The sequence below is a fragment of the Megascapheus bottae genome, chromosome 1 (genome assembly GCF_031878675.1).
Source record: "Megascapheus bottae isolate mThoBot1 chromosome 1, mThoBot2.hap1, whole genome shotgun sequence".
Lineage (NCBI taxonomy): Eukaryota > Metazoa > Chordata > Mammalia > Rodentia > Geomyidae > Megascapheus > Megascapheus bottae.
Window position 1 is genome coordinate 45,511,650 of NC_143509.1, and position 25,505 is coordinate 45,537,154.

The 25,505-nt window shown below is 41.1% G+C and overlaps 2 protein-coding genes and 1 non-coding gene across 3 annotated transcripts in view; 1 reads left to right on the forward strand and 2 right to left on the reverse strand.

Annotated features, from left to right (window-relative positions):
- Positions 1–1,675, reverse strand: part of Tbccd1 (TBCC domain containing 1) — a 29,262-nt gene extending 27,587 nt beyond the window's left edge. Inside the window, exon 1 of the mRNA XM_090343437.1 lies at positions 1,617–1,675. The gene's annotated coding sequence lies outside the window, so the exon portion shown is untranslated. The remainder of the gene's footprint in view (positions 1–1,616) is intronic.
- Positions 1,676–5,505: 3,830 nt separating this feature from the next.
- On the forward strand, positions 5,506–24,929 carry Dnajb11 (DnaJ heat shock protein family (Hsp40) member B11). Its single transcript, XM_090343458.1, has 10 exons — positions 5,506–5,766; positions 9,530–9,686; positions 15,357–15,454; positions 17,465–17,597; positions 19,518–19,660; positions 20,380–20,462; positions 21,068–21,125; positions 22,867–22,978; positions 23,351–23,510; positions 24,480–24,929. The coding sequence occupies exons 1-10, from the start codon at positions 5,699–5,701 to the stop codon at positions 24,542–24,544; spliced, it is 1,077 nt and encodes a 358-aa protein (XP_090199584.1). The 5' UTR covers positions 5,506–5,698; the 3' UTR covers positions 24,545–24,929.
- LOC150069067 (U6 spliceosomal RNA) lies at positions 12,129–12,231 on the reverse strand. Its single transcript, XR_016538469.1, has one exon. It is a non-coding gene; the product is annotated as a U6 spliceosomal RNA (small nuclear RNA).
- Positions 24,930–25,505: the final 576 nt, after the last annotated feature.

Here is a 25,505-nt window from a genome sequence, read left to right on the forward strand (position 1 = left end):
GAGTTTCTTCAGATTTCAAACAAATCTGTTACACATATTTTTGGGATGTTGATTTCCCCTTAACTGTTTTTTATTTTTTCCTCATCAGTCCTGAGGCCTGAATTTAGGGTTGGGTACTGCCCCTTAGCTTTTCTTTTGTTCAAGGCTAGTGTACTACCACTTGAGCCACAACTCTTCTTCTGGCTTTTTGGTGATTAATTGGAAGTAACAGTCTCAAGGACTTTCCTGCCTGGTTAGCTTCAAACAAGATCTCAGATCTCAGCTTCTTGGGTATCTAGGATCACAGGCTTGAGCCACTGGTGCCAAGCTGTCCTCAATTGTTTTTTAATTGTACTAAATCCTCAATTTAAAAACAGCTCTAGTTTAACAACTTAAAATAGATTTGGGGGCAGATTCTATTATAATCTATTTGAGGAAAAAATATCTTATTTGAATTCTTAGAAATGGTTGTTTTAGAAGCATGTGAAAACAAAATCTGGGTTGGATCCTCCCTTAGGGCAGAAACAAAAGGTGTAAAAAGAGGAAGTTATCTGGTTACAGGAAACTAGGCTTTACCTTGAGGATAACACTTTGGAAGAAAGAAGGGGAATAAAATTTCACATAGTTAACTTTCACAAAGAGGACAGTAGCTAAAAATTTGGTATTGCAGGCTGTCCATACAGGCCCGGTATAAGACACTAACAAGTGGCACACAAGAATGTTAATATAAACAGTCTGAAAATATAGCTCAGGGAAAGTTAAAGCATCCTGGTAACAGTATATTCCATTGTGCTTGGTAAAATTATTTTCATATGCTTCCTGTTTCTTAATTATACATATGAAATATCTAATACAAGGGAAAATTATCCACATTCCTAAATGATGAGTTAGTATTTCGTTGTAATTCCTTCTCTTTTCTACACAGAAACTGGATATTAGTTATTTAATTTGTACTTGTAGAATTAAATACAATTCTGTATTATTTTCAGAGCTTTCTAAACATACTCCAATTTCAGAAAGTAATTTTAGAGTTTTCTGTAAGAAGAAAAATAGGTAAAATACTAGGTAAAATACTGATCATTAAAAATGAGTGAAGGACACAAAGTCCTCCCATCCTTTACATATCTGTTTTGTGTACCTTAAAAACTTCCATTATAAAAAGTCCAAATGTTTTCACTTTTATATATGGTGGCTTGTTGTCACCCTTCAAGATAGTTCATACATTATAGATTGTTTTCCGGGACATTTTCAGATATGCATTAGTAAAAGGAAGCAACGAACATTTCTGTAACTCCTGACACACTATCCTTATTGCTTTTCAAAAATGTCAAAATAGCATCATCATTTGATCCACCTACTCCACGAGCACTTAACTTCAGCTTAATATCACTTAAAATATCTTTCCTTACACTGATGAGGAAATGTTTGGTTGTATTTTGCATTTGTTTGTAAAAAGCTGAACTTTAAAAAAAAAAAACAAACTATTCAAATAGTTGGCATCGTTGTTCACTACGTGCCAGGCAGCATGCTAAATATTCTGTGTATTTCCCCTTCTATCCTCACAACCACCTGCAATATTTCCTCTATTTTCAGATAAGAGGGGGGGGAAAATGGTTTAGAGAAGTTAAGGGACTCACCTAAAGTATCTGTGTGTGTGTGTGTCTGTCTGTCTGTCTCTCTCTCTCTATACACACACACACACACACACACACACACACACACACACACACACACACACACACACACACACACACTTAGCTCGCACACTCCTATCTGAAGATTCTGATGGGACCTGTGAATTGAATGGGAAGGATTTCTGAAAAAGGAGCGGGTCCACACGAGGTAGAAAAACTTTGGACACGAGACCAGTCAAGGGCCAGGAAGGCGGACACAGGGCCAGGACCACTAAGACAACAAGAACATGTCGGGAAGACCTTCATTCTCCTTACAAATAAACGGACGTCGTTTGCTTGCCCTGGAAACGCGGGTCTGCAGCAGGACGCTGAGGGAGAACCCCGTGGGTTCACTCGACACCCGCGGGAACTGGGCTCTCCCTCGAGAGGCGCCGGGGGGCGTGGACTGAAGGGGGCCCACCCGGACGCCATCTCCACAGGGGGCCGGGGGGCCCGGCTTCGGGACCCCTGCGCCCCAGGGTCGCTGGCGGACCCGACTGTGTGCCGGCCAGCCCGAAGGCAGCCTCCCCCAGCCCCCGACGGAAACCTGACCAGCCCGCCCCGTCCTCCGGAGCATCCGACCGGCGCCGTTACCTGAAAAAGCCAACGCAGCCCCAAAGCCCGGGAGGCGCCACAGAGTCGCGCGCAACGCCGGCCGCCCCGCCTTCCGCCCCGCCTTCCGCCGTCGCCTCCGCCGCCGCGCTCACTGCGCAGGCGCACACCTCACGCACCATAGAGGTCGGGAGGACCGTCCTGCCAGAGCGTCGGGTGGCTGAGGACCAGAGGACCGAATGTGGAGAACCCAAGCCAGACCCGCCGTTCCTGGTGTCGTGCTTTTCAACACTGGAGTAGCCGTTAAAAAAAAAAAAAAAGTGCTTCAGAGAACTGTGCAGCCCTTTAGCACGCTTTGATCCGCAATAATAATGATAATGTCAGTTTTCATTTCTGGAACGCTTATTACAATCTGGGCACCATGTAAAGGACCTTGATGATAGTATTACCTTGACCTCTTCCAAAGTTCTTTTTAAGCTTAGTTACCCAGCAAGATACAAGCAAAATTCAAACATGGATGGTGGACTGACATCGACAGGCCTTGGCTCCCCTCAGCATTAATTCTTTAACTCTGTTGGATTTCTAACCATTGTTACAGTCTTCAGGTAGCTTTTTAAAAACTTATTATTCTATCCAAAACACACAAGACCTGCCTTTAAACTTCCATTTCTTGATCTCCAAACGTTTCTGTTTGCTTAGTTTCTTTATGGCCTCTCTAGGTGTAGCAAAGAAAAGTAGATCGTAAAATGCAACAGCTCCTTTGAGAGAAGTAGCCTTTCCACTAAGACATCTTTCTGACAACAGGGATTTAACACATAAACAGACGTAGGTTAGGATCTAGGCTGCACCACATACTAGCTCATGACCTTATCTATGTCCATGAAGTGACAGGAATACAGGAATTGAACCCAGGGGCATGTTAAGCAAATGTGAGCCAACACACACACACACACACACACACACACACACACACACACACACTCAGTGCCTTAGTGGTTCTCAGTTTCCAAAAACAGCAATTACAGTGCTAGGCATTAAAGCTTACAGGAGTGAACAAAAGAGATAAAGTCCTTGCTTTCCTGGAGTGTATAATTTAATAGCAAAAATAGCCGATACATTAGAGTTTGGCCTAGTGGTGGAATGCGTGCCTAGCATGCACAAAGACACGGATTCGATTCTTCAGTTCCACATTTATAGAAAAAGCCAGAAGTGATAGAGCTCTAGCCTTGAGAAAAGTCCAAGGACAGTGCTCAGACCCTGAGCTCAAGCCCAGGACTGGCAAAAACAAAACAAAACAAAACAAACAAACAAACAAAAAACCCACCATACATATTAAGAAATAGGGTAACTCAGACAGTAATACTACTGAAGAAGAAAAAGGGCCAGTAAAGGCATTTTAAACATTGAATTTCAGCTGATGCCTGAAGAATAAGAAGCTGGGTCCATGAAGATCATTTTCAAAGCAGCCTCTGCCCCACATTTGAGCATGATTCCAGGCACTGTTCTAAGGTGCTGTTCTATACAGCTCCTAACTGAACAATCCAGGTGTATACTTTCATGAAATTGGCATTTTCTGGCAGTATGTGAGGAAGAGAAACAATAAAATGGAGCCTTTTGAGAAGGATTCCAAAGAGGTTAATTTTGACTAGTTGGTCAGGAAAGTCTCCACACTTAGTGACTATTAAGCTGATGTCCAAGTTAAAAGAGTTACCCAACTTCAGGTGCAGAGACTATTTCTGGCAGAAGAAACAGGCAGGAAGGAGCTTGTTGTATACAAAAAAAAGAAAGAAAGAAAAAAGAAAGCAGGATTTTCTGAAACATAGTAGGGGGTAAAATGGAAAAGGGCACGTATATCATTATAAGGCTTTGTAATTATAACTCTCAGCATAGTCTTGGCATTTTAGTTTAAGTGTTATGAAAAGTTATTTGAGACTTTCACAGCAGATTACATTAGACATATTATTTTAAAAAATATGCAAGGGAGCATGTTAAAATGTACTAAGATATTAAAAATAGAGCTGGACACTGTGGGCTAAAACCTGTAATCCAGGCTACTCAGATGGCTGAGATCTAGGATCAAGGTTCAAAACAGCCAGCCTAAGCAGGAAAGTCAGATCTTACCTCCAACTAATAAAAAGCAGGAAATGGTGTAACTCAAGAGGTAGAATGCTAGCCTTGAGTGAAAAAACTAAGGAACAACGTCTAGGCCTTGAACTCAAGCAAGCAAAAAAAAAAAAAAAAAAAAAAAAGGAAGAAGGAACGAAGGAAGAAGCGAGGGAGGAAGGAAGGGAGAGAGGAGGGGAGAGGAGGAGAGGAGGAGGAGACAGGGGAAGGGGGATAGAAATAAGAATGGAGTCAAAGAGATCGGTTATACCTTTGCTAGTAGATGACATGACTTGGCCCAGAGGCCAACATATAGTGGACAGATTTAGATTGTAATCCATAGATAAAGATGTGGATAGGTTATGCAGGAATGAAATCCAGGAGATCTAGAAATGTTGGTCTAAGTAACTAGGTGGAGGGTTAACTACAGTAAGCAAAACCCAGAAAAGAGATTCAGAATTCTGCTCGCGGCTATATCAACAATGTTTATTCAGTATGCGTTTACTGTATACCACAGTGACGATAATTTTCAGAACTTTTCCCCATCAAAAATTCACGACACTGCCAGTAGATGCTTCACTAAAACTGTGTTAATAAGAAGGACGCGGAGTTGGGGGTCGGGAGTGTCTCACCGCTATGTGCCGAACCTGAACTTAAGTCGGTCTGTCCCACGATCGCGTCTAAGACATCGGGGTCCTTGACTATGAAACCGAGACCGTTTAGGACAAGATCTCCAAAGCAATGCGTCCCCGCGTCGTTCAGCGCGGAGCCCATGGCCACTCCCACCCGGGGGAGACCACGCATCCCCACGCCCGCGCATTCCGCTAGCGTATCACCGAATTGCCAAGCTCGGAACCGACACCTCCCGCCTGCAATTGGTTGGTGCTGGTAGGGGTGTGTTCTTATTGGTTGGACATTCCAAGGGGGCGGGCAAAGAGGCGAGGCGTGGTGCGTCTTTCCAGCGCTCGGCGCGCCCCTCTACGTCATACGTAGTTTTCGGAGACTCGGCAGGAGCCGCGGTTGTGGGGGTTTCAGCGGCGGCGCTATGTTCTGACGTCTCCTTTTCTCATTGGCCAGCAGCTGCGGCTGCAGTTCCGCAGCCTAACTGGCTGCCCGCGCCGCCACGGAGGTGAAGTGTTCCGCGCTGATTGGCTCCCAGGTGCCGGCCGCGTAGCAGCGATTGGCCCGCGTTTGCTCGGGGCTTCTCTCACGGGGACCGGGGACTCCCGGGAAGTGGACCGGCTGAGGAGTGGACAGTCGGTCTGTCTCTGCGGACCAAGAAGAAGACCCCAGGCGTGAGGCGGCCTCTTTGGGCCGGGTGGGCAGGCGAGCCGACGCGGCGGCGGAGGAAACTGTGAGGAGCCTGTGGGACCGGGGCCGGCGGAGGAACCATGGCCCCGCAGAATCTGAGCACCTTCTGCCTGTTGCTGCTGTACCTCATCGGGGCCGTGATCGCCGGGTGAGGAGGAGGCAGCGGCGGGCACCGGGCCTGAGGATCAGCCGTGCCGAGAAGGAGGCGGGCGGTCCTGGAGGAGGGAGGGGGAGGCGGGGGATGCTGCTTGGCGGGACTGAGGGCCGTGGGAAGGAACGGAGGAGTGGGTACTTGGGCTGGGCTGGTGGAGTGGGACACTTCGGACCCACAGGAGCGCTAAACACGACGTTTGAGGGTTGGCGGGAATTTAAGATCGAGGTGGTTGTGAGCGAAACGAGTGTCGGGTAGTTCTAGGGAAGGAATGTGGGGGCACCTCAGTGTCAGGCCAGGGCTGAGGCCACGGTCCCGTCTTTGGTGGAAGAGATGGGTCTCTGTCCTTGGAGGGGCTCGGAGAAGACGACAGTGCATCGCCGAGCCTTCGACGAGCCATCGAGGGGCTAATTTAAAATGAGCGGGTTATAGGGACAAACCAAACGAGGAGAGCCAGAAGAGAAGCCAGGCTGGGACTAAAAGAGATTGGGACTGGGGGACCTGACCCGTTAGAAAAACCTATGTGTTTCCCAGCTCCTTGTGTCGTTGACCCTCACTGTAGTCCTGCCTCACTGTCTCTCTCCATGGTACCTCCTGGAAAAGCTGGATGGTGGGAGTGAGAAGAGCAGTACGCCGACAGGTGTAGAGCTGTAGGGAGGTGTAGGATCCACCTCCTACCTCGTTTTATGAGCCATGGAACCATGAAGGACTCGTCTAAATTCTCATCCTTAATACGGGGATAGTATGGTGCCACCATTATTCAGGGAGTAGAAACAGATCACCTCTTGAGGACTCTGCCCGACTATAGTCCACGATCCTATATTCACGATCCTATCGTGCTGGCCACCTAGGATGTGATATACCAGGCTTTTGTTTTTGGATACAAGAATAGTAGTTATCAGTTTCTGACAATTCATGGGTTCATTTAAGTACTTGAAAGGGTTGGTTTTTTTTTTTTGTGCCTTTTGCAAATAGCTTAAAGTTGTCCCTTTGTCCTCATATATTTCTAAGTACTTAACATCTTATAGATACTTTCTTTTCCTACTATGTTTTGTAACTGTTTACAGTGTCAGCCACAAATACTCTAAGGTATTTAATAAAACATCAATGTAAATATTTTAATGCTGTTGCTTTAGACTTGTTAGTCACAAAGGAGAGGGACAGTAAGAATGATACTGACCTATGCCAGATATCTTTTTTATATTTTTCTGACCCGGTGCTTAGCCATTTTTGTGTCTTAAGCCTCGCTCTATATAGTTGGCTTCTCATGTAGTTTCTATCTAAAGAATATCCAGACTTTATAGAATTTTTATATTTTTTAAGCCTTATACATGAACTGAGGTTTTTTTTTTTCCCCCCCTAAGGTCTGACTAAAAGCTTGTAAAATTTTCGAATGTTCTGTCATGTAACACTTCAGTCTTGGTACCTCAATGAATATTTTCTAGTCCTTTTTTTTTTTTTTTTTTTTTTTGCCAGTCCTGGGCTTAAGCTCAGCGGCTGAGCACTGTCCTTGGATTTTTCTCAAGGCTAGAGCTCTACCACTTGAGCCTCAGCACCACGTCCAGCTTTTTCTAAGTATGTGGTACCAAGGAATCGAACCCGGGTCTTCGTGCATGCTAGGCAAGCACTCTACCACTAGGTCAAACTCCCGGCCTTTCTAATCCATTTTTAAGAGTATAATTCCATTATGATGGTGCTCTACAGAGGGATTACTTTTTTCATAAGTCCGGTAATGAGTACATTTCTTTTTGGACTATGTCATTTCGTCATTTACTTTTCCCCAGTTTCCCACTCCTGTCCCTACCCGCAAGTTACATAATTTCCCACTGTGTATACTGAATAGCATGATAGCATTTGTTCATCCTTCCTTCTTTCTTTCTGCACCCCCTTTAAAAAAAATAGCAGAAATAAACACCACCCAATATATTTACCATTGCTTCTAAATTTAATGCCTCTATTGTGTAACTTTCTGTTCTCCAGTACTGAAAGCATACATTTTCAGAATAAATTCAGACAGCTAAAATTACTCTGGCAAATGAATAGTTTCTTTGTGGGGGAAGGGTGCTGATACTAGAGCTTGAACACAGAACTTGGGTGCTATCCTTGCTTTTTGTTTTTTCTTTGTTTTTATTCATTTATTGCTGCCAGTCCTAGGGCTTGAACTCAGGGCCCCGGGTACTGTTCTTGAGCTTTCTCAAGGCTAGCACTCTACCACTTGAGCCAGAGCACCATTCTAGGGGTTTTTTGTGTGTATATGGTACCAAGGAATCGAACCCAGGGCTTTGTGCATGCTAGGCAAGCACTCTACCACTACGCTACACTCCCGTCCTTTAAAGAAATGTATTATTGTTATTGTAAAGGTAATGTACAGAGAGGTTACAGTTATATAAGTCAGGTAAAGATGTCCTTAGTTTTTTGGTTTTTGGTTTTCCTAAAGGCTGACACCCTGCCACTTGATCCACAGTTTTAATGTGACTTATTGTTGGATAATTGGAGATAAGATTCTCACATTTTCCTGTTCAGTCTGGCTTTGATCTGGGATCCCACCACATCCCAGCAAAGTATAGTTTTTTTTAATGAATATTCTTATGAATTTCATTTAATGAGTATTTGTTCTCTTCAATGGCTAGATATGGTCCCTGTCCTGAATTTTTATTATAGTCTTATTCTGTTTTCCCACTACCACTTCTTGCACAGATCCACTTTAAGATTTATTTTATTCCAGCATTGTCTCTAGCAAAGGAGATCACTGGACTTCTGTTGGTCTGCCAGTTTGTTCCTGTGCATATTCACAGTGACTGAGACATACCAGTTCCTGTATATGGCTTTTAGAAGCTATCTATAGCAAAAACTTGATCTAAATAAACTAGTCTACTGCAAGTGAACGTAAGATTGATACTTTCCCTCCTTTTAGGAAAAAAACAAAAACACCACAATCCGTTCATCTATATACATGTTCTTTAGTTATGGCTTTAAGTTATGGCTTAAATTTTGCTTAATCATTCATTTTTAACCTCTGAGGTTAACTTTAGTTACTTCATCTTTAATATTCCAAAAGTCTACTGCTAGGACATTTGTGTGAAATAATCTTTGTGAATAAAGACAACTCTCATTTGACCTTTGGAAACCGTCACAAGTCATTTGGAGCCAGTATAGAAAAAAAGAGGGAGTGTTGAGTAGATTATATGGTTATTGCTTGAAAGTAAGAAATAACATGTGACCATAGAGGTAAGACTTTTTTTTTTTTGCCAGTCCTGGGGCTTAAACTCAGGGCCTGAGTATTGTCCTTGGGCTTCTTTCTGCTCAAGGCTATCACTCTACCACTTGAGCCACAGTGCCATTTCCAGATTTGTGTGTGTGTGTGTGTGTGTTTATCTGTGTGTGTATCTGGTACAGAGGAATCGAACCCAGGTCTTCGTGCATGCCAGGCAAGCACTGTACCACTAGGCCCAACTCCCAGCCCCAAGAATGGTTTCTTGACTGAAGCTATTCTAGAAGAATGCCACACTATTTTGAATAAGCTCTTGGTGCAAGGAATATGTGTGTGTGTGTATAGAATATATTATCTTATTGTGATTTCTTCAATATATAACAAAATCTGTGTTCCCTTTTTAGTTACATTTTTGTATGTGTATGGATATGTCACACCTTCATTTTTGTATTGCTTTGCTCAGGCATAGACTTAAGTATAAAAAGGAAAAATCTCTTTCACTTTAGAAACTGAAGTACAACTCTAATGAAGGCTTTTTCCCATTCTCAGACGAGATTTTTATAAGATCTTGGGAGTGCCTCGCAGTGCCTCCATTAAGGATATCAAAAAGGCCTACAGAAAACTAGCCCTGCAGCTTCACCCTGACCGAAACCCTGATGACCCACAAGCCCAAGAGAAATTCCAGGATCTTGGTGCTGCTTATGAGGTGAGTCAAGGAAAGGAAGAAAGTACAGAGAAGACATGTGGATATAGACAAAAAGCATACTGTGCACACACTCCCTTCAGATCACTTTTATTTAAAGAAGGTAATTGATAAAAATAAATTTTATTTATTATTTATTTGCCAGTCCTGGGGACTGAACTCAGGGCCTGAGTACTGTCCTTGGGCTTTCTCAAGGCTAGTGCTCTATCACTTGAGCCTCGGCACCACTTCCAGCATTTTTATATATGTGGTATTGAGGAATCGAACCCTGGTCTTCATACATGCTAGGCAAGCACTCTACCACTAGGCCAAACTCCCAGCTAAAAATAACAATTCTTGAGGCTGGGAGTTTGGCCTAGTGGTAGAGTGCTTGCCTAGCATGCACGAAAACCGGGGTTTGATTCCTCGGTACCACATACATAGAAAAAAGCCAGAAGTGGTGCTGTGACTCAAGTGGTAGAGCTTTAGCCTTGAGAAAACCCAAGGACATTGCTCAGGCCCTGAGCCCAAGCCCAGAACTGGCAAAAAAACAATAATTCTTGCTGCTACATTGTACTAGATACTACATTCATGTCAGTAGATTCTGTTCCTTTCAATTTTCATATTTACATTATTTTAATAAAGGAAGTAATGTTGAAAACTGATGAATGTAATTAAGATTGCTAGATTACTAAGTAGATGAAATAGTGATCTATCATTTTAAGGATTTGGTATGTATAGCCAGAAACATGATGAAAACTTAAATACGCATTGCAGACTTAATATACCCATGTAATCCAGACAAATAACAGACAGGTATGAATTAGAGAGTTTATCATATGTACTCTGCCACCATATTGGAAATCAATAAAGATTGTTGAAGATGGACAAATTAAAGATTTCTTGACTTATTTCAAGGGAGCAGTTATTTTTCAACCCATCTCCTTTTTGTTATCAAAAGCAAACCTTCTATTGCCTAATTACTTATTTTTTTTTCAAGAGAAGTTTGAAGTGTAGATTTTTTTGTGACGATCCTAGGGCTTGAACTCTGTGCTTGGGTGCTGTCCCTGAGCTTTTGTACTTAAGGCTAGTGTTGTCTGTTGAGTCACAGCTCCATTTCTAGCTTTTTGTTTTGAAGTGATTGATTGGAGATAAGAGTCTTATGGACTTACCAGCCTAGGCTAGCTTGGAACCATGATCTTCTGATCTCAGCCTCCTAAGTAGCTGGCATTATGGGCATAAGCCAGCATCATCTGGCTAGAAGTATGGATTTTCATATAGATTCTCAGATTGTGAACTAATTCAGTTCTCAGATTGGTAACTAATTCAATTAAATTTCTTCTGATACAAATGAAACAACATTATAATTTGAATTTACAATATATGTCAAAGCACTTGCATGTATAATCCCACTTAATTCTTACTAATAAACATCTATTTTAATAATAGTAATTCTTCATAATTATTCATTATGAAATATGCTAGAGCTAGGCATATTTCCTAGAAGTCGGGAAAAAAATTAACTCTAAAAATCATAGAACTAACCCTTTAAATTTAAGCTTAAATCCTTGTATTTTGAGAAGCCTAGGTACAAAGCTGGGAAAATATTTTAGTAGTACAAAGAACAAAAGGAAAGGATGTCAAGACCTAGGTTAAAAATGCTACTGGCCTGAAACACTATCTTATAACCTGGAGAGCACTTGAGCTACCCTTCTCTCCATACCTTCAGGTATGCTATAGGACAAAAATTCTGAACCCAGATTCTTAAGTTAACTACAAGAAGTTGACAATCCCTTTTTTTTTCTTTTCACATTTTTTTTTATTAATACCAATGACTTGTACAAGAGTGTTTCTGTGCATAGTGCACACTGAGCAGACATACCCCTTCCATCACTCTCCCTCAGACTCCCTCGAAATTTTGCTTTTGGTGGAGGAAGGAACTGGTACTAGGGTTTACACTCAGGTCTTTTCACTTGATCAGCAGATGTTCCATCACTTGAGCCAGTCCACTAGTTCTATGGCCCCTCTTAAGTCATAGGTAACAGTTTCTTGTTGATTGTGTGGATTTTTATATTGTACAACATGCTTTCCTTTGTGACTCTCATTGTTTGCTAGGAACTTATATATATCTCACTTACAAAATTGACTTTCCTACTCACTAGTAGAAAATCACTAGTAGATAATTTTCTTTTTATCACTCTAGACTCGATTACTTTTTACCTTAAGTAAATGAATATTTACAAATCAGATCCCAGTATGGTCCAAAGATTCTTTTTACAAAAGTACAGATGTGTTTTCTCTACTGAGCTACTAGCTTGCTTTATTACTTTTTTGGGTTTTTTTTTGGAGGGGGGGGTCAGTTGTGGGGTTTGAACTCTGGGCCTAGGCCTTGTCCCTGAGCTCTTTAGCTCAAGGCTACCACCCTACCCCTTGAGCCACAGCCTACATCCTTCCTCATTTATTTCTTTATAGCTGGAACTTGTCAAAATTTTCATGTCATCCTTGCACAGGACTCATGCTAACCTCTGTTTGGTTCCAGTTTTCATATATGTTCTGCTGAGGCAAGCACTACTGGCATTTTGATTAACTGAGAATCTATGTTAGTTGACCAGCCAAGTAAATACCTTTTTCTTTTAAGAATAAAACAGATGGGCTGGGCACTGGTGGCTTATGCTTGTAATCCTAGCTAGTCAAGAGGCTCAAGGATCACCACCTTAATGGTGATCCTTAATGGAAGCCACCTGAGCAGGAAAGTCCATAAGACTCTTATCTCCATTAACAATCAGAAAACAGGAAGTGGCACTATGGCTCAAAATGGTAGAGAGCTAGCCCTGAGTTTTTGCAAAAACTGGGGATATTACCTGAGATCATTAATAAAGAATCATTCTTTTAAAAAAAAAAAAGCAAAAACAAACAAACTTAGGGATAGTGCCTAGGGCCTGCATTTATTGGCCATGATCAATAAAACAAAATAAAATAAAGCAAGTGGACATGGTAGCTTGTGTCTGTAGTCTCAGCTACTTGGGAGATTGTATGTGGCAGGAGGGTCACTTGAAGCCAAACTGGGCAAGACCTGGTCTCAGAAACATAATTAAGGAGTTAAATAAGATAAAATAGCCAGGTGCTGGAAGCTCAGGCCTGTAATCCTAGCTACTGAGGAGGCCAAGATCTGAGGATTATGCTTCGAAGCCACCTTGGGCAGGAAAGTCTGAAACTCTTAATCTCCAATTAACCACCAAAAAGCCAGAAGTAGAGCTGTAGTGGCACCCAAGCTCAATGAGTTCAAGCCCCAGCACACACACACACACACACACACACACACACACACACACACACACACACAGAATATTCATTTCCTTGTACATTCAATTTCTTTTTTTCTTTTTTGCCAGTCCTGGAGCTTGAATTAAAGGCCTAGGCCTTGAGCTTCCTAAAAGCCAGAACTCTACCACTTGAGTCACAGCACTACTTCCAGCTTTTTCTGTGTATGTGGTACCAAGGAATCAAACCCAGGGCTTCCTCTATGCAAGGCAAGCACTCTACCACTACGCCGCATTCCCAGCCTCTGTACATTCAGTTTCTATGTATTCATGTAAATACATATGAAATGTAAGTAAATGCTTGCCGTGACCCTTCCCTTTACTACACATCAGCAAGCCCTAGACAAAAATGTGTTCTGTTTCAATATGCCAGTGAAGGTCACATGCCTCCCTGTCACTTTTTTTCTCTAAGTCAGTAAGCTTTGTCTACTTGCAGCCTTTCTCTAGACCATTATGAACACAAGCATAAAATAACTTCAGTCTCACCTAATTAGGAATGTATAAACTCCAAAGGAAGATTGCAAAGTCATTTAATTCTCTAAGCTATATATGTACATAAACTCCAAGTGGTTGTAAATAAAGGGGAAGCTTTTGGCTGGTTGTTTCTGCATGTGGAAGGGAAATTTTGAAGAGCATGGAAGCCAGCTTTGTCTATATTCTTTGTATCAGATAGAGGGTGGCTTGAATAAGCAAGCTACATCATATAGCCATGGTTATGTTTTATAAAAACATTAAAACTTCAAAAAATGTTTTCCATCAATGAAATTGATCTTTAATAGTTGTCATAGTGTCTATCTCTCTATAGTTTGAACTCAGGACGTCACAAACTTCAAAAGTACTAAGACAGGGCTGGGAATTTGGCCTAGTAATAAAGTGCTTGCCTATCATACATGAGGGCCGGGAGTTTGGCCCAGTGGTAGATTGTTTGCCTAGCATGCACGAAGTCCCAGGCTCAATTCCTTGGCACCACATGCTAGAAGTAGTGCTGAGGCTCAAGTGGTAGAATTCTATCCTTGAGAAAATCCAAGGACAGTGCTTATTAGGCCCTGAGCTCAAGCCCAGGACTGGCAAAAAATAAATAAATAAATAAATAAATCATGAAAAAGACCCAGGATCAATTTCTTACTACCACATACTAAGAAAAGCCAGAAGTGGTGCTGTGGCTCAAGTAGTAGAGTGCTAGCCTTGTAGAAAAAGCCCAAGGACAGTGCTTAGGACTTGAGTTCAAGACCTAGGAATATGAATATTATATATATTATATATGTATATATATATATATATATATATATATATATATGGACCAGGAGTTTGGCCTAGTTTTAGAGTGCTTGCCTAGCGTGCACGAGGACCCAGGTTCGATTCCTTGGTACCACATACATAGAAAAAAGCCGGAAGTGGTACTGTGGCTCAAGTGGTAGAGCTCTAGCCTTGAGAAAGCCCAAGGACAGTGCTCAGGCCCTGAGTTCATAGCCCAGGACTGGCAAAAGAAAAAAAAATTATATATATATATATATACATATATATATATATATATATATACACACACACACTAAGAAGACAGGCAGCATTTTTCTACAAATGAAATTTTCCATATACCAAAATATGAATAAAAGGAGTAGAAAAGTATAGCAGTATAGATCTTATTGGAGGTCCTTTCATCCTGTCCCCTTTACTTGCCATTCTCCTAATGTATGTATGGGGAGCAGGATATGAGATGAATATATATTTGACCAACTGTTTTTAGGCTTATCTAGTGCTTCTATCACTAATGACAATCGGTTATCATAGTAACCCACTTCATAATGTAGAGACTCCGGGTAGCCTACTTACTGGAGTTAAAGGACAAAAAATAAACCTGAGCAATCTATCCTGCCTCTTTCTTGGGACCTGCCAAGTATGATTTTTAAGTTACTAGGTGAAATTTGATCATTTTAAATTAGAGTTAAGCAATGTGGAATAGACACTGCACCAGAGAATTTATTCTGTTAAGTCTGTTAAATAAAACTTGATAAATATTCCTTAATACCATACATAATGAAAACTGTATTCATCCTGAATTCCTTAGATATAGTATCAGATTTGGCTAAAAACAACAGGGTCAGGAGTTTGGCCTAGTGGTAGAGTACTTGCCTAGCATGCACGAAGACCTGGATTCAATTCCTCAGTACCACATATATAGGAAAAAAAAAGCCAGAAGTGGTGCTGTGGCTAAAGTGGTAGAGCTCTAGCCTTGAGAAAATCCAAGGACAGTGCTTAGGCCCTGAGCCTAAGCCCAGGACTGACAAAAAAAGAACAAAACCTCTCAATGTACATAAATATGAATAGGCCTTAACTAAATGCTACCAAGAATGATCTGCTTGCTTTTTTTCCCCAGGTTCTATCAGATAGTGAAAAACGAAAACAATATGATACTTACGGTGAAGAAGGACTAAAAGACGGTCATCAGAGCTCCCATGGAGACATTTTTTCACAGTAAGTAATTTACATACCTGCAAACTTTAATTGTCTGTAAATGGACTGCTTAGTGACTGTTAATGAGCAGAACGAGACATTCCTACTCATTTAATACCCTTTGTTTTATCCTGTTAACCAGAGGGATAATTTTAATAAACACCTTTCACCCCTCTTTGTTGATATCTGAATATTATATTTTACTAGAAAATCTTATCTGGGATTCAGATCTGAGGCTATCAAAACAACAACACAGTTTAAAGCTGCATTTTTTTATGGGGAGAAAATTAACTTCTTTTTTCAGATCCTAAAAGATTTTGTGAAGCCTCTCCCCTAAAAGAAGTAAGAATCACTGTTGTGTATACTTCCTTTCCCATTTAGTGCTAAAGGGTCACTTTTAGTGTTTGAGTAGACAGACATTCAGGCTTTTTAAAGATGTGGGAGTAACATGTGTAGGCTATTTCCCTTTGTCCCGGATGGACTTGACTTTTTTTTTTCTTTTTTGTTTTTGGCCAGTCCTGGGCTTGAGCTCAGGGCCTGAGCACTGTCCTTGGACTTTCTCAAGGCTAGAGCTCTACCACTTGAGCCTCAGCACCACTTCTGGCTTTTTTCTATGTACGTGGTACCAAGGAATGGAACCCAGGTCTTCATGCATGCTAAGCAAGCACTCTACAACTAGGGCAAACTCCTAGTCCCAGACGTGGCTATTTTTGTCTTCTGGGGAAGTGTCTGTTCTCTTAACTGTTTAGAATGATTCTAGGAATATCAGGAAAGTTCATCATCCTATAGACCCTATTTTCCTCCTTGCTTCTAGTTAAGAAATACATTTTCTAGAATTGATTGTGCCTTTTTAGTTTATGTTCTCAAGATTTTTGTGCAGCATAAGCTAGGTATAGTGTAATCCCAGCAGTCAGGAGAATCATGAAGTTTAAGGCCAGCTGTGACTGCATCATAAAAATCTAAAAAATAAATAAAAATTTAAAAAATTGTACAGAGTAGTAGCTTCTTTCATTAAGATTAACTTCTTAAAAGCATACTAAATGAATTCACATAGTGTGTTCAAAATTATCCTTAAAACTGCTTAAAACATTAAGTTCAGTGTTGTAGAGACTTATATATACTTTACTCTTTAAGTCTGTCCTATCTGCATTTCCTCAGTATTGAAGCAAGTTACTACTTCACAGGTGTAGTCCATTATTGACTTACTTTGTGTGTAGGCGCTGTATAGGTCATATTCTACTAAGAAGGAAAGGTGGCAAAGGATATTTGTGGAAAGGATGGCAAAGCAGTTACAGTATACTCGAAATATTGTATATAACTAATAGAAATATTTGAACAATTAGAAGTTTAGAAAAATTTATACTAGGAAGGTAAAAAATGTTATGTCAGACTGACAGGCTAATGGGCTTCAGGGAGATGAATGGAGAGAGAAATGATGAGCTCATACAGTCCAAATATTCAACGTTCATATGTGAAAATGGAACCAGGTAACTTGAGGGGTAGATATGGTTGGAGGGAAAAATGCAAGAGGTGATCAAGTGCATCATACACGTAAATGAACATTTATTTGAAACCCTCCTGTACAATTATTTAAAGGTAGTTTTTAAAACGATAAAAATTTAAATTGTATGTGATTATTTGACTCCAGTGTATTAAAAATATCTTTCAAACTGGGCACTGGTGGTCAAACCTGTAATCCTAGCTACTCAGGAAGCTGAGATATGAGGATTGTGTTTGAAGCCAGCCTGGACAAGAGAAAGTCTCTTATCTCCAGTCAGTTATAGAAAAAAGCCAGAAGATGCTGTGGCTCAAGTGGTAGAGTGCAAGCCTTAAGCAAAAGGACCCCAGGGACAGCGCCGAGGCCCAGACAAGCCTCAGGACTGGCAAAAAAAAAAAAAAAAAAAAAAAAAAATCTTTTGGTTTTGCACAATCTGTTGGTAGGAAGCAATGTTTTATTAATGAAGCAATATCAGAATTAACTGTGAGGCATAAACTCAGTTATTTTCCTGATGAACCTACACTTTTCTGTAGCTTCTTTGGAGACTTCGGTTTCATGTTTGGAGGAACTCCTCGTCAGCAAGACAGAAATATTCCAAGAGGAAGTGATATTATTGTAGATCTGGAAGTTACTTTGGAAGAAGTGTATGCAGGAAATTTTGTGGAAGTAAGTCCATCTTGATTAGTCTTTCTGCTGCCTCCCTTCATTCTTGTCTTTATTCTTTTTTTTTTTTTTTTGGCCATTTTGTTCATTTAGTTGTGAGAGTGTGTGTGTTTCTGTGTGTGTGTGTGTGTGTGTGTGTGTGTGTGTGTGTGTGTGTGTGTGAATTCCTGAATGGTACATTATTTGTATTGTTTTTGAATTTGTGGAATATTATTTATTATTTCTGTACTTCCTTTTGTTATTCACTATTGGTAGTAATAATTCTGCTGGATAAAATTTCATTGTGATTATTCATCAGAGGGCATTTGGGATAATTCCAGATTTTTATAAAAATTCCAGTCTTGTCCATGAACATTTTGTACCTGTTGTCAAGAAATATGTTAACCATAGAATTGTTTGGAATATAAACCAATGTCTGTGTTTTACAAGAAAATACTGTGTTAGCCAGAGTGGTGGCTCACGCCTATAATCCTTATTACTCAGGAGGCTAAGATCTAAGGATCACGGTTCAAAGCCAGTCCAGGTACTAAAGAACCTGAGACTCTTATCTCCAATTAATTACTAGAAAATGGGAAATGGGGCTGTGCCTCTAGGGTTAGGATGGTAGCCTAAAGTTTATGGAAAGCTCAGGAACTATGCCTAGGCCCAGGAGTAGGGCAGTAGCCTTGACCTGAAGAGCTCAGGGATAATACTCAGGCCCAGAGTTCAAGCTCCATGACACACACACACACACACACACACACACACACACACACACACACTTGAACTTATAGACTGCCAACTTTTGAATCTTGGCTCTGCCAGGATTATCTGTCGTTTTATTATTTCATGATCATAAACTACTCCTCATTTTACCTCATCTTTATATGCTGCTACTACTTCATCTGTAAAAAGATACAAGACCTACCTCATAAATTGTGTAGGTTATATGAATATGTAAATATGTGTATAAAGGTGTTTATAGTATTGCTTGGCAGATAGAAAGTGGTAGGAAGTATTTGCCCTAATTGCAGTAATATTATTGCTGCAACTTGTTCTGTTGGCCTGGGCTTTCATTTATAGAAGGCCTTAAGGAACTTTTTCTCCAGGTGTTTGTGTTACTCTGCTATGTGAGCTTGTTTTTCTGCAGTAAGGCAGAAACAGGAATGCATACATACTGATTTCATATACTTAGAGGAATGGTATGATTGCAATCAGCTACAAAGAGATGCTCATTGTGTCTTTCTATATGTAAAAGTGTTGAATGGCGGGATCCCTGGAAAGTATTCCCAGACCAAGTTGCCTGAAACAAGGAGGCGTTTTCCTTAGATTAATCACAGGATTAGATGGCAGCCACACAGCAGATTTTGAGCACTATTTTTTTTTGTGGGTCAGGGGGGTTGAATTCTGCCTGGGCGCTGTCCCTAAGCTCTTCAGCTCAAGGCTACTTGCCCTACCCTTGAGCCAAGCCCCACTTCCTGTTTTCTAGAGGTTAATTGAAAGTAAGAGTCTTTTTGCCCTGGCTGGCTTTGAACCTTGATCCTCAGATGTCAGCCTCCTGAGTAGCTAGGATTACAAGCGTGAGCCACCATGCCCGGCATGAGCACCAGTTTTTGAACACATATTTGTTAAGGAATAGTAATACTAGGAACTATTTTAACTCAGTAGCACTTAGTTGTGGCTTGGAAATGCTGATATCATGCACTTGATTTTTTTCATTTCACATCATCTATTTTCACTTTGCCAATTTTGGAATTGGAATCACTGAAGTATGTGACTGCTTCATTCCTGGTTGGGGAATGATTTGTATTCTTCAAAGCATCATGGCAGCTGCAGGTTTTCCTGAAAAACAGCTTTCCAAGGAAGAGAGAGATTTTAGACAAGGCATGTTTACAAAGCCTTAATTGGTTGAGGAAACTAACAGCTGTTTAATGCACTTCCTAGGTAGTTAGAAACAAGCCTGTGGCCAGGCAGGCTCCTGGAAAACGGAAATGCAACTGTCGGCAGGAGATGCGGACCACACAGCTGGGCCCAGGGCGCTTCCAAATGACCCAGGAAGTAGTCTGTGATGAATGCCCTAATGTCAAGTAAGTAAAAGCCAGCCCCTTGAGGATCTACCAAGAAACACTGCATTCCAGTCCCTCCCCCACCCACCTAGCTCTCCGTCCCCACCAAGGTCTTGAGGTCATGTAAAAGCGTGTACATTTAAAGGTTTTTTGTTTGTTTGTTTGTTTTTGCTATAGTGCTGGGGTGTGGCTCTGTGGTACAGTGCTTTCCTAGCAAAATTCAAGCAAGGACCTGGGTTCTTTGCCCTGCACAGCAGAAAATAAGTCTCTTCCCACACTACCTGGAGTTATTAACGGGGCTGGTTTATAAACTCTGTTATAAGACTCTCCTTTTATGTTTCTAAACTGACAATCAATTCCTTTTATCTCTGAATGTAATCTTTTTACTTAGACTATTTGAGCAATTTTAGTGTTTTTTTTTTTTTTTCTGGCCAGTCCTGAGGCCTGAACTCTGGGGCCTGGGTGCTTCCCTGTGTTCCTTTTGCTCAAGGCTAGGCTCATTTGAGGCCACTCAGGGCCTTAAACTCACTCAGTTTTCTTGCTCACAGCTGGTGCTCTACCTCTTGAGCCACACTTCTAGCCCAGCTTTTTGGTGGTCAATTGGGGGAATCTCACAGTCTTTTCTGCATAGTCTGGCTTCAAATCATAATCCTCCACATCTCAGCCTCTTATGCAACTAGGATTAAAGGTGCCTGGCTTCATTTTTTATTAATTTTTTTCTTTAATTCTCTTTGTTTTAGATTGGTAAATGAAGAACGAACGCTAGAAGTAGAAATAGAACCTGGAGTGAGAGATGGCATGGAGTACCCTTTTATTGGAGAAGGTGAAATATTGATGTTTTTATTATTGTAGCTCTGTTTTCTGCTAGCTTATGAATACTTTTCTACCTCTTCTCATATCTTAAAGACTGTATAATGAATGAGTAATTTCCAATGTTACCCAGTTTTGGAGTACAGCAAGCCTTTATGATCAGTATGATTAATCACCTGGTTCATTAGAATTGCTGTTCATCTTTTTCATATCATGGCCAAAAGTATCAAGTAGCATAAACTTTACCAAAATTTAGGATAATAGGACCTTTCACTCAGCAATGAAAATATTTAATTCCACTTAGGCATTATAAAAATGGTCTCAGACCTCACCTTTTGACTTAAATCTAAAACTCTAAAAGAAAATAAACATTAAGATTTGAGATTCTGGGAATCAGTGAAGCATTCATTCTTTGAGAAATAGGTCACATTTTTTTATTGTTGTACCTGAGGCACAGGTTATCTTGGCTAATAATCTGAAACTTGGTAAAAGTAGACAAGGACTCTGTCCTTACAAACAGACTTAACAGTGTCTGATTTAAAAAAAAAAAATGCCTCAGCTGAATAGAGTGTATTTAACTGATATGACTTCTCATATTCTAAAACCTGATCTGCCCAGGTGAACCGCATGTGGACGGAGAGCCTGGAGACTTACGGTTCCGAATCAAGGTGGTCAAGTAAGCAAGCACATTTTAGAGGCAATCTCCTTAGCTCTGCTTTTCAGATGAGTCAGAGTACAGAGATAATGCATCCAGCATGAATCCTTTTCCTCTGTTTTCCTGTGCTATTGTTTTTAACTGGGCAACAATACTGAGAGTTTGGGTTTCCGGGATTGAGCCCCAGGTATTTATTTATTTATTTATTTATTTAAGAATTGTGAATTCCAAAGATGTTAGAAGGAAAGAATCAGTAAATGAAAGGGGGCCAACTAGAATAGGGACTCAAGGAGGACTGCAATCTTAGCTACTGTGGCAGTATTCAGGTGCAGTGTTTCCATTTATGGGCTTCCCATCGGCATGCAGGTGCTGCTCAGAGAGTAACCTTGCCCTGGAATCAGGTTGTCTTACTTATCATTTCTCCCCTGTTCCCAGTGAGAATCCAGTGATATTTCTGCATTTAAGACATTGCTGAAACAGGGTTCCTACTGGATTATGGAGAAGTAGAGGGTTGGAGGCATGGCTCAAGTGGTAAAACTTCAGCCAGTGAACAAAATACCGAGTTTGAGAAGTGGGCTCGGCCTAGGGCTTGCCCCTCATTGTACTCTTTTATGTCCTATGATCTTTTATCTATCATAGATAGATAGATAGATAGATAGATAGATAGATAGATAGATAGATAGATAGATAGCACTATATATCCATATGTATCTATATGTATGTATGTATCCCAGGGAAAAGCACAGACACATATGTATATATACATACACATACATGCATACATACATACATGGGAAGATTTAATTATTGCATTTCTACATATGTTTACAGTGCATTCCTATTCATCTTACCACCTCAAGGCCTTGTCTGCCAAGATTTTCTCTCACATTTCTGGGAATGTGGCTTAGTGGTAGCGTGCTTGCCTAGCATGCATGAAGCCTTGGGTTTGATTCCTCAGAACCACATACACAGAAAAGGCCAGAAATGGTGCTGTGGCATAAGTGGTAGAGTGCTATAGCCTTGAGCAAAAGAAGCTCTGGGATGGTGCCTAGGCCCTGAGTTGAAGCTCTAGGACTACACCTTCCTCCCCTTCCAAAAAAAATCTCTCACCTATGTCCTTTTCCTTTCACTTACTCACATTGAGTCTTTTGAGCCTACCTGGCCTTGGGAGTCCAGCTCAGGAAACCGCCACAGACTTGGTTCCAGTGCCTACCTCCCCACTCCTGCCAAATAGCTTTCTCTTTTCATAACTTACCAGCTGATCACTTTCCTTACATTCATTGTTTCTGCTGATTGTAAGCTCATTAAGAAAAGGGTTTAGTAAGACATACACAAGTTTATAGTCTCATTTAGTGCCATATACAAAATCTTGTCTTATAAGTGCTTATTGTATAAGCAAGTGTATATGTGTGTGTGTGTGTGTGTGTGTGTGTGTGTGTTGTTGTTGTTGTTGTTGTTGTTGTTGTTTTGGAACTCAGGACTTGGGTGCTATCCCTTAGCTTTTTTGTTTAAGGCTGGCCCTCTCCCACTTGAGCCATGCCTCCACTTCCACTTTTTGCTGGTTTATTGGAGATAATAGTTCCACGGGCTTTTCTGTTTGGGCTGGCTTTAAACCTCCGTCCTCAGACCTCAGCCTCCTGAGTAGTTAGGATTACAGCAACTGGTGCCCAGCTTGGTATTGATAGATTTTCAGGACTTTTTTTTTCTAACAACTTTTTGAGAACGATGGAAGTTACTAATTTAGACCTTGTTCTGTTTTTAGACACCGGATATTTGAAAGGAGAGGAGATGATTTGTACACAAATGTGACAATCTCACTAGTTGAATCTCTGGTTGGCTTTGAGATGGATATTACACATTTGGATGGTCACAAGGTAAAGGAACCAATTTCCTCCTTTGAAAAGCCTTCATGTGGCTGGTTTTGGATGATTCTGGCTTCTTGAAGTACTATTTTCTTCATCTCCTGCTTTCTCTCCTCACTCTGCGAAACAGCCAGCAGTCACACCACAGTCTTCCAGCTCTGTTCCATTGGCAAAGACCACCTTTGGAAATTTGTGTTGGGTTTTTATTTGTATTTTCTAAAAGCCTGTTTCTTTGATTCTGAAACTGACGCTGTTTCCCTTACACTTCACCCCTTCCGCTTTGCTGGTCTCTGGCCGAGGCGTCAGCTTCTAGTGCTCACTAGAAGCTGAGGTGGGTTTGTGTGTGTCAGTCGTTCTCCAGCACTTTTTTCTTTTACTTTTCAGGTTCATATTTCCCGGGATAAGATTACCAGACCAGGGGCCAAGCTATGGAAGAAAGGGGAAGGGCTCCCCAGTTTTGACAACAACAACATCAAGGGCTCTTTGATAATCACTTTTGATGTGGATTTTCCAAAAGAACAGTTAACAGAGGAGGCAAGAGAAGGTACAGGGTGTTGTGAGAGCATGCATGTTTCTGTCTGTATTTGTATTGTGTACGAGTCCAAAATAAAAACAGATCCCCTCCAGTGACACCAAACACTGAGCACTAGTGAAACCCAGTGATGGGAACAGATTTGTCTTTCTCTGTAAAAGCAGTAATAAAAATCCTGCTGTTGTGTGTTCACAAAAGGCTTAGGTGAGTAGGTCTTTGAAACCTATGGAGTAGTGATTGTATGGAATAGAGAGAAGGAGCTGGAGGTCCAAGAACGTAGCCTAGTAAGAGTGCTCAGCAAGCATGCATGAAGCCCTGGGTTCAATTCTTTGGCACCACATACTAAGAAAAGGCTGGAAGTGGCAGTGTGGCTCAAGTGGCAACAAAAAGTGTCTTAAGGTCCCGAGTTCAAGCCCCAGGACTGGCAAAAAAATATATATATATAGGTACATATATATTAATTAATTAATTAATTAATTAATTAAAAATTGCAAAAAAGAGAAGGAGCTGGACTTCACTGTAAAGAGAAAAGTGAAATATCTAATGGATTCGCGGCTTAGGAGTAGATGTCCGTGATGACTGACTGGGAAGTGTTAACTCCTGGAAGTTTTACACAAAGGCAGCGAAAGTGGTAAAAAGGGCACACAGCTGGTAAGAGACCAAAGAAGGAATAAAGACTTGGCTAGAAGTTTTTCCTCCCCTTTTGCTGATTGCTTATTCCTCAGGGCTCTAGGGGGGTGGGTGGGCAGGGTGGGGAGGGGTTGGAGTGTGAGGGCCTGGTGGCAAGAAACAAGAGATTGCCTGGATGCACTTGTGCATATGTGGAGATAATCTGCCAAGTGGAACTTGGTAGCTATGATGTTTAAGTCAGACTTGTGGTGGTCAGAAGGCCTCTTGTGAGCCTCCTTATGGAAACATGCTCCCTACCTCATCTAGGGAATTCACCATGTAGTTAATGTAGTTATTTGTTCATTCTTTCAGGTATCAGACAGCTACTGAAGCAAGGACCAGTGCAGAAGGTGTACAATGGACTGCAAGGATATTGAGTGAATAAAATTGGACTTTGTTGAAATTAAGTGAATCGGCGATATTTATTATCTGCAGGGGTTTTTGTGTGTTTTGTTTTTATTTTCAATATGCAAGTTTTGCTTAGTTTCTTTTTTCCTGATGACTGTCAAGACATGAGTATGAAGGTTTAAACAAGTGTCCATTTGCATTCAGACAGGACTGACCAGCAAAAGGTTACCTAATACCTCTCCCCTTGGGGATATAATGTCTGGTGCTGCCGCCTGACTTTCAAGAATGGAAACTGCAAGAAGACTTGAGGAGCAAAAGAAATGATTTAAATGGAGTTCATTGTTAGCTATTTCATTCACAATGGCCAACTGGAGAAGTCTGTTTTGAAATACATCTTGTTTTGTTTTTTTCTTATTCTTGACTCCTGTTTCTTTCCTCCTGTTCGTTAGTTGAGCTATTCTTGTCCTGTCCCACAAGGTAGACAGGCAGCATATGGAATAATGATGGGACCCAGGGTCCAGGGCCCGCAAACACAGGTGGTGTCTTCTAGCAGAGCTCTAGAAGATGCAGAATAGATTAGAGATTGGGGTACATGAGTGAACATTGCACAAAGATCTAATTGTCCTTGAAAAAAACCTTTTCTCTCATTTTCCTTGGAATAATAAAGTCTGATATGGAAACTTAACTTTAGGAAGCACTTTTAGTGTGATCTCAGTTGACCTAGAAAGTCTGGGGTTTATCTTAGGAACTGGGATTACCATTGGTTCTAGGAGATGAATTTGAAAAGAATTACCAATTATATTTGCTCCTTCCAATGACAGTCAGTTTGGATGGAGTGTGATTAGCATATATTTGCTTTTTGGCCCTCTTGGGTGTTTGTTTGTTTTTACAGTACGTGGTCACTTCACAGACCTCTTGCTCTCCAAGTACATAGGACTTCCTGCCTGGTTCTTGTTGCAGTGTACATGGTGCTGCAGCACTGCCCTTCTG

Bases quoted from the DNA above. Each gene is read 5' to 3' on its own strand.
- Dnajb11 (XM_090343458.1), top strand. From the start codon at position 5,699: ATGGCCCCGCAGAATCTGAGCACCTTCTGCCTGTTGCTGCTGTACCTC. The intron at 19,661-20,379 runs GTAAGTAAAAGC...TCTTTGTTTTAG, and splicing joins GATGAATGCCCTAATGTCAA to ATTGGTAAATGAAGAACGAA. The intron at 22,979-23,350 runs GTAAAGGAACCA...TTTACTTTTCAG, and splicing joins CACATTTGGATGGTCACAAG to GTTCATATTTCCCGGGATAA.